Source organism: Erpetoichthys calabaricus, chromosome 8, assembly GCF_900747795.2.
Source record: "Erpetoichthys calabaricus chromosome 8, fErpCal1.3, whole genome shotgun sequence".
Classification (NCBI taxonomy): domain Eukaryota; kingdom Metazoa; phylum Chordata; class Cladistia; order Polypteriformes; family Polypteridae; genus Erpetoichthys; species Erpetoichthys calabaricus.
The window spans coordinates 115,124,461-115,137,519 of record NC_041401.2 but is presented as its reverse complement, the minus strand read 5'-3'; the positions used below and the strand labels follow the sequence as shown (position 1 = coordinate 115,137,519).

The 13,059-nt window shown below is 38.1% G+C and overlaps 1 protein-coding gene across 1 annotated transcript in view; it reads right to left on the bottom strand.

Annotated features, from left to right (window-relative positions):
* The window catches only part of aamp (angio-associated, migratory cell protein), a 58,160-nt gene that overhangs the window by 36,639 nt on the left and 8,462 nt on the right, over positions 1 to 13,059 (bottom strand). Inside the window, 1 exon segment of the mRNA XM_028807320.2 lies at positions 4,358 to 4,477. Within this exon segment, the coding sequence (XP_028663153.2) occupies positions 4,358 to 4,477 (120 nt within the window).

Genomic DNA, 13,059 nt, shown 5'->3' with positions numbered 1-13,059 from the left:
GGCATCATGGACTCTGTAGTTTATATGCACAGCCCTGCTGGATACCATGGGGGTCACCAGGAGTCGCTGTAGGGAGGCTGTCGGACTCTTACGTGCCCTATAACCCAGAGGTGCGTCATGATCACATGACAGGAAACGAAGTGCCTCCGGGGTGAAGAAGAGTTTTTATATGACCCGGAAGTGTTCCTAGTCACGTGGACAGAGAGGGCGAAACACTTCCGGATCAAGGACTATAAAAGGACTATGGGAAATCCCAGACGTTGAGCTGAGCTGGGTGGAAGGGTGGCAACGCGTCTGGGAGTGGGGGATTGGTTATTGTTTGTTGGAATTAGTATTATTTGAGTATTGTGGAGTGGAGGGTGCTTTGTGCACAATTATTATTATTATTATTAATAATAAAACTATTATTTGGACTTTTATCTGGTGTCTGACGTTCAGTCTGAGGGTTCAAGGGGTCACGGAGACCCTAATCTATCACAAGTCGCAAAAAAAGAAAAAGATTCCAGTGAGCAAGAGATGGCAGTGATTTCGTTTGCTATAGTGAAAGTCGTTCGACACAATAACCCTCCTCCTCCTCTCTTCTCTCTCGTCTCCCTCACACCAACCACGATTCTTTTCAAAGGTAAAGTGCCGGTTAATATGTTTTATATATTTTTACTTTACATTTTGTATTAATCATTTTTATATTAATATTTTTGGGTTGTGGAACGAATGAATTATTTGAGTTTCCATTATTTCTTATGAGGAAATTCGCTTTCATATACAAGTGCTTTGGATTACAAGCACATTTCTGGAACGAATTATGCTCGCAAACCAAGGCACCACTGTAAAATGAAAGGAATTATGTGTCACTCTGCAAGCATGGAATGAACAATTATGTACACTCTATTTACTTTTTGTTACTGTAAAACAACTTCACAGCTACATTATCTGCACATTATACAGATTCAGTTGTTCTCAGACACTATAAAGCAGCAAAACCTCAGACCTGCTCCTCATCATGGTCTGAAGGTCTGCCAACAATTTTACCTTGAGACTTAAACAGATTTTAATACTTCACGTACATCTTTCAAATGTGTTATGTTTAAGAAATGTGAACTACAGTTACTCATAGATCCTCCACAACCAAAAACAGTACTCTAATCAATCCCATTTTTGCAACACTGTAATTGGACTTTGCAGTCGATGAAAGCTACTAAGCCAGTACAAAAACATAACCGTAATAGGCTTAACTACATGACATTGTAGAGTGTTACTAAAAAGCATGCATTTAATGTAGTTCAAGTCTACTAACTCATGTAAATGCCATCTAATATTACAGTTAATTCTGAATATGTTTCACTGTTACAAAAATATTTAAAAAACAGACTCTCTTAAAACAAATGTAAAATGCTCCAACTTTCAAATCAGTTACGTAAGTCATCAAATACACCTGAATGTTATGCCATGTGTACATTTTTTACCTTATTATGCAAAGTAACAAATCCCTAAAAATCAAGCATTTTTTCCTCACTAAGCAAGGGCTGTTTGTCTTTGCATCTTATACAGATGACAGAATGGAATGTACTAAATCATGGCATTGCTATGTTGAGCGATTCATGTACAAGATCACCAATCCATGTGAAGCAGTTAGGACTGGAGCTAACAACAAATGAACCATACTTTTTTTGTTGCCTAGAACCTAAACTATGTTAAAGCTCTCTTAATAATGCCCCACAAGCCCAAGTCCTGTAATAGTATCTGACTAGAAGTGGAGAGATTAGAAATTGTCCATTCAATTTTTAATATTCAGACCATAAATACATTGAAATACTGTATATTCTAAATTCAAATCTGCAGGAGATCAAATTTTGTTTCATATACTACAGCAAAGATTAAATAAATGAAGATTTTGCTGCAGTTTTAACTTAATAATTAAGGAGACATACATTGAGCATGTTAATTTACTTAATTCTTATGATGATCCATTCACAAGTTACGTGTGCCACAGAGGGATATATCCACCTTGCATGCTGAGAGTGGTCAAATCATGTTTATGAGTGCCCAAAACATGTAAACTAAAAGTTGAAATTTCAATCATGTTAACAATACTTTCTTCTGCTATACAAATAAAGTAAAACAGAACTGTGCCAATGCTGTCATCTAGTGGTAAAAAAATTAAATAATTGGTAATGTTACAAAACACCTAAATATTTTACAGAAAAAAAGCCATAAAGAGATCTTTTAGCTTGTCAGATTCGATTTCTTAAGCATGAACAACTAAATAAGAAGTTTAAATAGTAATCATTTCAATTATATATATGGCAAAAACTAATACATTTATACAGTAATCCCTCTTCCATCGCGGGGGTTGCGTTCCAGAGCCACCCGCGAAATAAGAAAATCCGCGAAGTAGAAACCATATGTTTATATGGTTATTTTTACATTGTCATGCTTGGGTCACGGATTTGTGCAGAAACACAGGAGGTTGTAGAGAGACAGGAACTTTATTCAAACACTGCAAACAAACATTTGTCTCTTTTTCAAAAGTTTAAACTGTGCTCCATGACAAGACAGAGATGACAGTTCCGTCTCACAATTAAAAGAATGCAAACATATTTTCCTCTTCAAAGGAGTGCGTGTCAGGAGCAGTGACTGTCACAGAGATAGAGAGAAAAGCAAACAAATCAATAGGGCTGTTTGGCTTTTAAGTATGCGAAGCACTGCGGCACAAAGCTGTTGAAGGCGGCAGCTCACACCCCCTCCGTCAGGAGCAGACAAAGAGAGAGAGAGAGAGACAGAGTTTGTTTTTCAATCAAAAATCAATACGTGCCCTTCGAGCTTTTAAGTATGCGAAGCACCGGTGCAGCATGTCGTTTCAGGAAGCAGCTGCACAAAAGATAGCAACGTGAAGATAATCTTTCAGCATTTTTAGACGAGCGTCCGTATCGTCTAGGTGTGCGAACAGCCCCCCTGCTCAATCCCCCTACGTTAGGATCAGAGAAAGTCAGCGCAAGAGAAAGAGAAAAGTAAGCTGGGTAGCTTCTCAGCCATCTGCCAATAGCGTCCCTTGTATGAAATCAACTGGGCAAACCAACTGAGGAAGCATGTACCAGAAATGAAAAGACCCATTGTCCGCAGAAACCCGCGAAGCAGCGAAAAATCCGCGATATATATTTAAATATGCTTACATATAAAATCCGCGATGGAGTGAAGCTGCGAAAGGCGAAGCGCGATATAGCGAGGGATTACTGTATGCCTATTGCCTGTATGAAAATGTCACAGTACAGTAAGCTATTTCCTTGTATACAGAAAAGGTTTTTTGAGTAACACTGTTTTTGGTTCAACTATACCGTTTAACTCACTGTGTGATCCTAAGCAACTTAATAGTTTGTTTAACTGTAAAGGAAAAATATGTAAGCAAAACTGCAATGTATCCTGACCTTTACAATCACACCAATGAATGGCATGGACCAAATATACAACAATAAGGTAAAAAAAATTAAACTCCAGTGTAAATGTAAAACTTTCCACCACATTTCATAATAAAATTCAGACTGATTGTTGTAGGTACAATAGTCCTGTTTCTGTAGAAAACTCTGCATTGACAACCTTGAGAAAAAAAAAACTGCCCTAGTATGTGCATCAGTTTTCATTAAAGCTTATTGCTGCTATAGGAAACAGATGATAAGGCAGTTCTTAACTTCAACAAAATCAGCCGTGTTAACAGAATCCTCATTATCCAAGAGCAGCAGAGTATGGAGGAAAACTAAAATAAATGCACTTATTCACTACAAATGAGGAGAAAAACTGTGCCCTAGGTCACAACATGAATAGTTACCTAGACAGGGTTTCCAGAACCAGTACCTGTTTAGTGAATTTATAATAGGAGCTCTTCATGCATTCAGTCCGGCTTCTTGATTAATTTAATTAAATTTGAAAAATAACATTGCATTCTGAAATGTTCTTAATCAAATACAGTCATAAAGAAACAGAGCTAACATTGGCAGCATTGGGTGTGATTCAAGAACCTGCTCTATACAGAAGGCCAGTCCACTGTTTCTCTGGATCAAAAGGAGTGAGTTCAGGATTCCTTATTATGTAGTGAGTATGTCTCCTTAGCACAGGAGATATACCAGGCATGGCCTACTAGCAAATGAATGAAGGACAGATCCAGGACTCCCCTTTGTTGGCCTCAATGTGCTTGGGAATTCCCCAAATTTAACTGGAAAGCATTTCTAAGTATAGAGTGGCCTGATACATCGAGCCTAGCCTGTTACAACCATGATTCATTTGAAGTTTAAACAAAAATTCTTTACATACATGTTACAATAACGTGACACATCTAGTAACTGGGAAATTTACTCTGAATTCTCACCTGTGCACTCTAGAAGCAGCGTTCCATCATTCACTTTCCAAACAAAAGCCTTGTCATCTTCACCTCCAGTAACAGCCAGGCAGTTTGAAACTGGATCCAAATTTACACAGAATACAGATCCTGAAAGCAAACAAATGAAAAATAAAATAAGGTATTTACACACATGAACAGATCTGACTAATGCATTCATCCACGCACCAAACACATACACACAGTAAACACATTTTTTAATTTTGAATTTTTAAACCTAAATGCAACATATACAAATTTGTCTATTTTGGAGCAACTCACAGTATCAGATGACAAAAAGACATCTAAGTATTAGTGTTGGAACTCTAGTACTGAAAATATGGTTGATTACTAAGGTTTTTGTTGTTTTCTTCACACCAATTGCTGAAGCTGGACCAAAAGCAACCCAGTTGTTAACACGTATTGATAGTCACTTTCATTTTTAACTGAGAATTGACCATCACCAGATTTGTTCCTGCTGTATCAAATAAAATTAGTGTGAAAACTATTCTTAGTGATAAAAACACAATGTAATGAGAACTCTGTTGAGTGGTGCTTTTGCACAAATTAAATGCTGGCATGATTTTTAGATGACTGTCCATATCAGCCTCACTCTGATTTTAATACTCTGTTACACTACATTCAACTATCTAGTCTGGAAACAGTGAAACAAAATATTAACACCAGTACATGTGCAACCTAGGTAGTAATTTTATAGACTAAAAGGCATTTCACCATGGATTTTAGAAAAAAATGATATTTTCCACTCAGTCCATGCCTGTTAAAATATACCTTCCAAGAAAGAGAGATATCCCTGGTCAAACTTTGTAGAGTCACTCCAGCAGAACTGCTGGTGACATATGGACTATGTTTTGTAATGTGACATCTGTAGTACAGTAATGAGTGCCTGATTGCTTGTTATAATTTGTGTATCACAATGTATATAATTTGAAATGTAATGAGAAAAGAACAAACAAATGATATATGATGATCATAATTAAAAAAATGTTCCCGTTATGAGATTTAGGTTTACATTTGTACTTCTACATTAAAGAAAATGTTAGCCAATAAATTAATATTCACTTAAAAGTACAATTTGATTAAAAATGGTCTGTGCTTTCCAATGTTATTACTTAATAGTAGAAACAGTGTTTGCTGTCATTTTCAAGATATCTCACATGTGCTTTGACTACTTTCATCACATTTTTTCAAGCTGTACTGATTGACAATCCATTATCTTTTGAATAATTTTTAGCAATGAAGCAGACTGAGTTTTGCAGTTATACAAGTCCTTTTAAGGATGAAATGAGGCTAATGGATTTGAAATTACATTACACTCATCAGACTTGAGTGTCAAAGTAAAAAGTCCATTGTGTTCCCATTATGTATACTGTAACAATAAAATAATGAAAATAAAAAAAATTCATGTCCATTGTAAAGCTATGGTTGGCTTTTTTTCAACACTTCCCATAGCAACAGCAGCAGTTTCTTCAAAGATAAGCAGTCTTTTTCTGTCAGAAATGGGAAGGACTTAAAAGATGGATCCAGTGGCAAGGTCTTAGAGAGTAACTTTTTGTCATCTACACATCTACTTTTTAAGTTCTCACAAGTACCAGCCTTGATCTCTCTGCTGATGGTCTAGTCCAGGGGTCTCCAAACTACGGCCCGCGGGCCAGATGCAGCCAGCGAGGCCCTCTCATCCGGCCCGTGGAGACTTTTTTATCTACGGAAAAAAATTATGGAAATTTACGTGTATCCTGCCAAGATCAGCCGCCGCTTACGTGGACGTTATGTTTTTACCGAATTAAAATAGAGGCGCGCAGTAGTGTGTTATGTTTTTCAACCGATCACTACATTACAAAACCTTATTCGCTGCTTACTTTTTCTACTTCTGTTCACAGTCAATGAGATGATATAAAGCCATCTAGTGGCAGAGTTTTTAAATGGTTTGCTGCTTGTTCAAGACTTGATTATTTTGATCACAGTTTGCCAGTTATGGTTGACTGCTGCGATGAGGAGGTGTTGGTGTCAGTTAGCATCTAATTGCGAAACATGTTGCACTCTATTTTATTTAGTGATAATTTCCTTCGTGTAATTACTTACCAGTGTGTATAAAGTATTGGGAAAGTCGTTAGTTTAACAAGAATTCTCCGAATATTCTGAAGAGGAAACATTAAAAGCAACAATCTCTCTACCATAAGTGGATATATTTGCAGACTATATTCAGGTAAGTTTAACTTAAGAAATCATAAGAATTTTAAAAAATTGTTTCGGGTCATTTGCAGCTATAATTGCGACGAAATTAGTTCGCATAGTCAGGTTTTTTGAGCAATATTGTGTGCAAGATACTTTCAGTTTCACTATTTATTCATGTTGAAGTCACTTTATTTTAGTGCCCAACGATGGCCGAGAAGAGGAAAAGAAAAATAGACAATGAGTGTCGGCAATTTCAAGAAGAATGGAATTTGAAATACTTCTTCATCAAATCTGGCGAGAAAGCATTGTGTGTGATTTGCAACGAAACCGTGGCTGTGATGAAAGAATACAACCTGCGCTGTCACCATCGAAGCAAACATCAAGAGAAATATGCACAGTTGGAGGGTAAAGTTCGTGCTGAAAAATTTTCTAAATTACAAAATCAACTCACATCTCAGAGGGCATTGTTCAGTAAATCCTCAAATGAAAATGAATCCTTAACTAAGGCCAGTTATAAAGTTGCCTACGTCCTGACTAAAAGTGGCAAACCGTTTACAGATGGTGAAGTAGTGAAGGAATGTTTGTTGGAGGTGGCTGAGGAACTTTGCCCAGAAAAGTCGAAACAATTTAAAAATGTAGCTTTGGGTGCAAATACCATTGCCCGCCATGTTGCAGACATGGGTGAAAACATTGTGACTCAAATAGCGAAAAATGCAAGCAAGTTTAGCCATTTTTCAATTGCAATGGATGAATTGCAGGACAGCTGTTCCACCTCTCAACTGCTTGTGTTCATTAGAGGTGTGGATGAAGACATGAACATAACACAAGAGCTGGCTTCCCTACATAGCATGTATGGCACTGTTACCGGAGAGGATATATTCAATTAATTGAAAAAAACATTTGCTGATTATAACTTGGACTGGACTAACCTCAGTTGCCTGCCTGTTGATGGAGGAAAGAACATGAGTGGCATAAAGAAAGGCTTGGTTGGACAAGTGAAGCAGATGTGTAATGAGAAAAATATTCTACAACCAATGTTCCTGCACTGTATTATTCACCAGCAAGCTTTGTGTGCTAAATATGTGGACATTAGCAGTGTACTGAATCCTGTGGTGAAGATGGTGAATTTAATAAGGTCACATGGGCTCAACCATAGACAGTTCAGAGACATGTTGAAAGATACTGACACAGAATCGCAAGATTTACCATATTACACAGCAGTAAGATGGCTAAATTGTGAGAAAGTTATGAGCAGAGTATTTGAATTAAGAAAGGAAATAGGTGACTTCCTGGAAAGTAAAGGCAAGCCACAGCCATTACTATCTGATGAAGAGTGGGTGTGGAAATTGGCCTTTGCTGCAGACATAACTAGTCATTTAAATTTTCTGAACCTAAAACTACAAGGAGAGAAAAATCTAGTTTCTGATCTATACACCCACCTAAAGGCCTTCAGATCTAAACTTGTCTTGTTTTTGGAACAAGTACAGGCCAACAACTTGACGCACTTTCAGCAGTGCAAGGTCTTCATGGCTGAAGCAACAGCTGAGTTCCCCACGTCATTTGCATGCAAGATCATCAAAGACCTCCAGCTGCAGTTTCAGGAACGGTTTTCTGACTTGGATTCAAAGGCAGAAGAAGTGAGACTGTTTCAAAACCCATTTGAAGCAGATGTGGCCAGTTGCCCAGATGAACTGCAGCTGGAGGTCATTGAGTTGCAAGCAAATGACTTCCTTAGGGACAAGTTCAAAGAAGGACTGGTGGGTTTTTACCAGTTTTTGCCCAAGGAAGACTTTCCTAATGTCAAAACTTTTGCATCAAGGGACCTTTCAATCTTTGGAACAACATACTTGTGTGAACAAACATTTTCAAGAATGAAATACGTGAAGAACAATTTGAGAACAAACTTGTCTGTTGATAATCTCAGGTCACTGTTGATGTTAGGGACATCAAATCTAAAGCCAGAAATGTCTGCTATTTTGGCATCCAGGAAACAATTTCACCATTCCTACTAATACAGGTGTTCATGTGTAGTGTATCAATGTGTTATTAAATAATAACTGAATAAAATAATATTAAATAAATAATTAAAAACAACATCTATGTTTTGATTCTTTTTTATTTGGACCTCGAGTGTGTAGTCGGCCCCCAAACTGCTGTTTGATAGTTAATGCGGCCCTCGGGCTGAAAAGTTTGGAGACCCCTGGTCTAGTCACTTGATTTAACATGAATAAAATGTAAAGGTTCCACAATTGACAGCATGAAACTGTCTCTATCAGATACTACATTTGTCATGATTTTAAGTGGTTTCATTGCTTCTGCAAGTATCTATCTATCTATCTATCTATCTATGTCAATTGCACATTCAATGCCAATTGCAATGTCACAAACTTATGTATAAAGCATATATATTGTAGCAGGTTGTTGTTCAAGGGATTGCTCAGTCATGTAAAAAGAGCTATCCCATGTAGTTGGAATGTTGATCATGAACTTGTGTTTTGACATGTGTGGTTTCTGCTTTTAACGTTTGCTAGCATGAGCTCTTCGAAGAACATAGGAGATTGTCAATACTCCATGACCCTATCATTTCTAATTCCCTATGTGTCTTGAATAAGCAGCTGGGATTTCCTATCTCAGTGAATTAAACAATGTGGCATTTTCAAATAAAATGAGATTCTTGAAGTCCTGCACTTAGATAAAAGTACCTGCTGGTATGAAACAGGTTAAGTGTTTTCCTTGGTGCTGGTAACTTTTATGGAATCTCCTTAACTTGTGAAATATTTATGCTCTGCAGTTTAGAGCAGGGCTATTCAATTACAAATTCAGATGGGATAAATTTTCAAGCCAAGAAATTTAGCTGGGCCAGACATTTTCAGCTGCTGGCAAGTAACAGGTTATGGCAAATTTTAAACCAACACAAATGAATGTATTGAAAAACAAATAATTTTTATTCATTGATTCCCTTTTAAATTTGGTCACATCTGACACAGGCATGTCAACAAGTGCATAAAAAACAATACAAAAGCTATAACTGAACAGAATCTAAGGTAATAGCTGTTGTGATGTGAAATATTGAAAACAAGTTGATAAATATTTTGTATGTCTTTATTTGTAACTTAGACAAAGCAATGTAATATTAGTGTTACATTATAGATAACAGCAATGGTTTGATGGTTTAAGAAACCCTTCCCCTCTTTTAGGAATGAGTCTCTTTGTAATTTTTCAACAAGGTTGGGGGAAGTGCCTCAAACAATTTTGGCTAATATGTCTCTGCAGGACTCCAGTCAACCCCCACAGGAAAGCCAGGCTGCCTAACTGCCAAGCTTTACCTTAAAATATGGTTTGGAGGGCAGGTGTGAAGGTGTTCTGTTCCCCCATTGGTCTGAAGTATGGCTGTTTGGAACTGTCCTGCATCAGAAGCCTTAAGTACCATGACGTCCTATTGGCTCTAGGGGTTGGACAGAAAACCTATAAATTTGCTTGCTTTACCTCACTCTCTCTCACCAAACTGATGAAAGACCATCACACATCATGAACCAAAAAGGACAACACAATGAAGAGCACAGCTCGGCAGCCGTATTGAGACAGGCATGCGTCCTGTTCTGAAGAAAGCGGACCACAAATGATGCCTTAATTAGAGACATTTTAAGTAACTAACAAGTCTGCGTGCCGCCTGAAACTACACATCACCATTTATCAGGTTGTATGGTTGCCAATATTCAAATGTACTTTGCATATTGTTATTACTGCGGTGGGCTGGCGCCCTGCCCGGGGTTTGTTTCCTGCCTTGTGCCCTGTGTTGGCTGGGATGGACTCCAGCAGACTCCCGTGACCCTGTGGTTATGATATAGTAGGCTGGATAATGGATAGATGGATATTGTTATTTATGAATATTATCAATAATACATTATTTAAAGTGTAGCTTAACTCCTGCTTGTCTTTTACTACACCTAATTGCCTGAGGTTGTAGATGTAGAAGGGAAGGTGGGGAGAAGTTATATGGTACAACACCTTATAAACATTGGTAAGTCTTTGAGATTTGAGGCATTCTGACAAAGGCTACATATTAATAATACAAAAGGGGAAAGAAGAGTAAAATATTACTCTACCAAGACAAAACAGTAGCAATACTTTTTTCCTCTTTTGAAATAAAAAATAAAACATTTTGGTCATGTCTGACTTAGTATGTAAGGACAGCTATGAAGAGGATGAAGAATGGCAAAGCTGTTGGTCCAGATGACATACCTGTGGAAGCATGGAGGTGTTTAGGAGAGTTAGCAGTGTAGTTTTAACCAGATTATTTAATGGAATCTTGGAAAGTGAGAGGATGCCTGAGGAGTGAAGAAAAATTGTACTGGTACCGATTTTGTAAGAATAAGGGGGATGTGTGGCGCTGTAGTAAGTACAGCGGGATAAAATTGATGAGCCATAGCATAAAGTTATGGGAAAGATTAGTGGAAGCTAGATTAAGAAGGGAGGTGATGATTAGTGAGAAGCAGTATGGTTTCATGCCAACAAAGACCACAACAACATTTATTTATATAGCACATTTTCATACAAATAATGTAGCTCAAAGTGCTTTACATGATGAAGAAAGAGAAAAAAGACGAAGTAAGAATTGAAATAAGAGAACACTAATTAACATAGAATAAAAAAGTAAGGTCCGATGGCCAGGGAGGAGAGAAAAAACAAAAAAACTCCAGATGGCTGGAGAAAAAATAAAATCTGCAGGGGTTCCAGGCCATGAGACCGCCCAGCCCCCTCTAGGCATTCTACCTAACATAAATGATCAGTCCTCATTGTATTCAGGGTTTTCATGGAAGGACTTGATGATGACGGATGCAATGTTTGCTCTGAGGGTGTTGATGGAGAAGTATAGAGAAGGCCAGAAGGAGTTGCAGGAGAAAGCATATGACAGGGTGCCTCGAGAGGAGTTGTGGTATTGTAGGAGGAAGTTGGGAGTGGCAGAGAAGTATGTAAGAGTTGTGCAGGATATGTATGAGGGAAGTGTGACAGTGGTAAGGTCTACAGTAGAAGTGACAGACGCATTCAACGTGTAAGTGGGATTACATCAGGGATTGGCTCTAAGCCCTTTTTTATTTGCAATGGTGATGGACAGGTTGACAGATGATATTAGACAGGTGTCCCCCTGGACTATGATGTTTGCTGATGACATTGTCATCTGAACCGAGAGTAGGAAGTAGGATGAGGAGAACCTGCAGAGGTGGAAATACAGTATGCTCTAGAGAGAAAGGAATGAAGGTCAGTAGGAACAAGACAGAGTACATGTGTGAATGAGAGGAAGGTCAGTGGAATGGTGAGGATGCATGGAGTAAAGTTGGCGAAGATGGAGTTTAAATACTTGGGATCAACAGTACAGAGTAACAGGGATTGTGGAAGAGAGGTGAAAAAGAGAGTGCACGCAGGGTGGAATGAGTGGAGAAGAGTGTCAGGAGTAATTTATGACAGACTGTTACCAGCAAGAGTGAAAGGGAAGATCTACTGGACAGTAGCGAGACCAGCTTTGTTATATGAATTGGAGACGGTGGCACTGACCTGAAAGCAGGAGACAGAGCTGTAGGAGTTAAAGATGCTAAGATTTGCATTGGGTGCATCGAGGATGGACAGGATTAGAAATGAATATATTAGAGGGTCAGCTCAGGTTGGATGGTTGGCAGACAAAGTCAGAGAGGCGAGATTGCGTTGGTTTGGACATGTGCAGAGGAGAGATGCTGGGTATATTGGATAAAGGATGTTAAAGATAGAGCTGCCAGGCAAGAGGAAAAGAGGAAGGCTTAAGAGAAGGTTTATGGATATGGCGAGTGGGGACATGCAGGTGATGGGTGTGACAGAGAAAGATGTAGAGGACAGAAAGATATGGAACAAGATGATCCACTGTGGCAACCCCTAATGGGAGCAGCCGAAAGAAGAAGAGGTCATGTCTGACTTAGTAACATTTCAAAGTGCATAAAAATAAAATAGTACACAGTATTAGAAATAACATTTTTTCCCTTTTGAAGTAAAACAAATATTTTGGTCATATATGACCCAGGTACATTACAAAGTGCATTTAACACAATAAAAATTGTGACGTGAGCGTCCGTAGGTTTTGCGCCCTAGAAACCAAGTTATTCAAACTATTCAATAACATTTCAGTAACTGTTTCACGCTCTGATGCTGATCTTTCTGATTTAAAAAAGGTCATACAATAGCAAATGATGAGAAAAATGCATAATTAATTGCAGAATTACAGTATTTGAGGTTTCCTCTATAGTTCCTCTTTTTCTTGCACGATTTGGCTCAAAAACTGACCAGCACGTCGTCATCTCATAACAGGCTTAAGTTTCAAGTTTGGTATTTTTCTGTCCAGCAGTTTTAGCTCTAGACTGTCCTCAAGAAACTGTAACACACAGACAGACACACACCCATCAACACGATATCGATATTTTCGGTATCAGGGGACCCTAAAATTTTGAGATCCGTTGGAAACTGGAGATCAA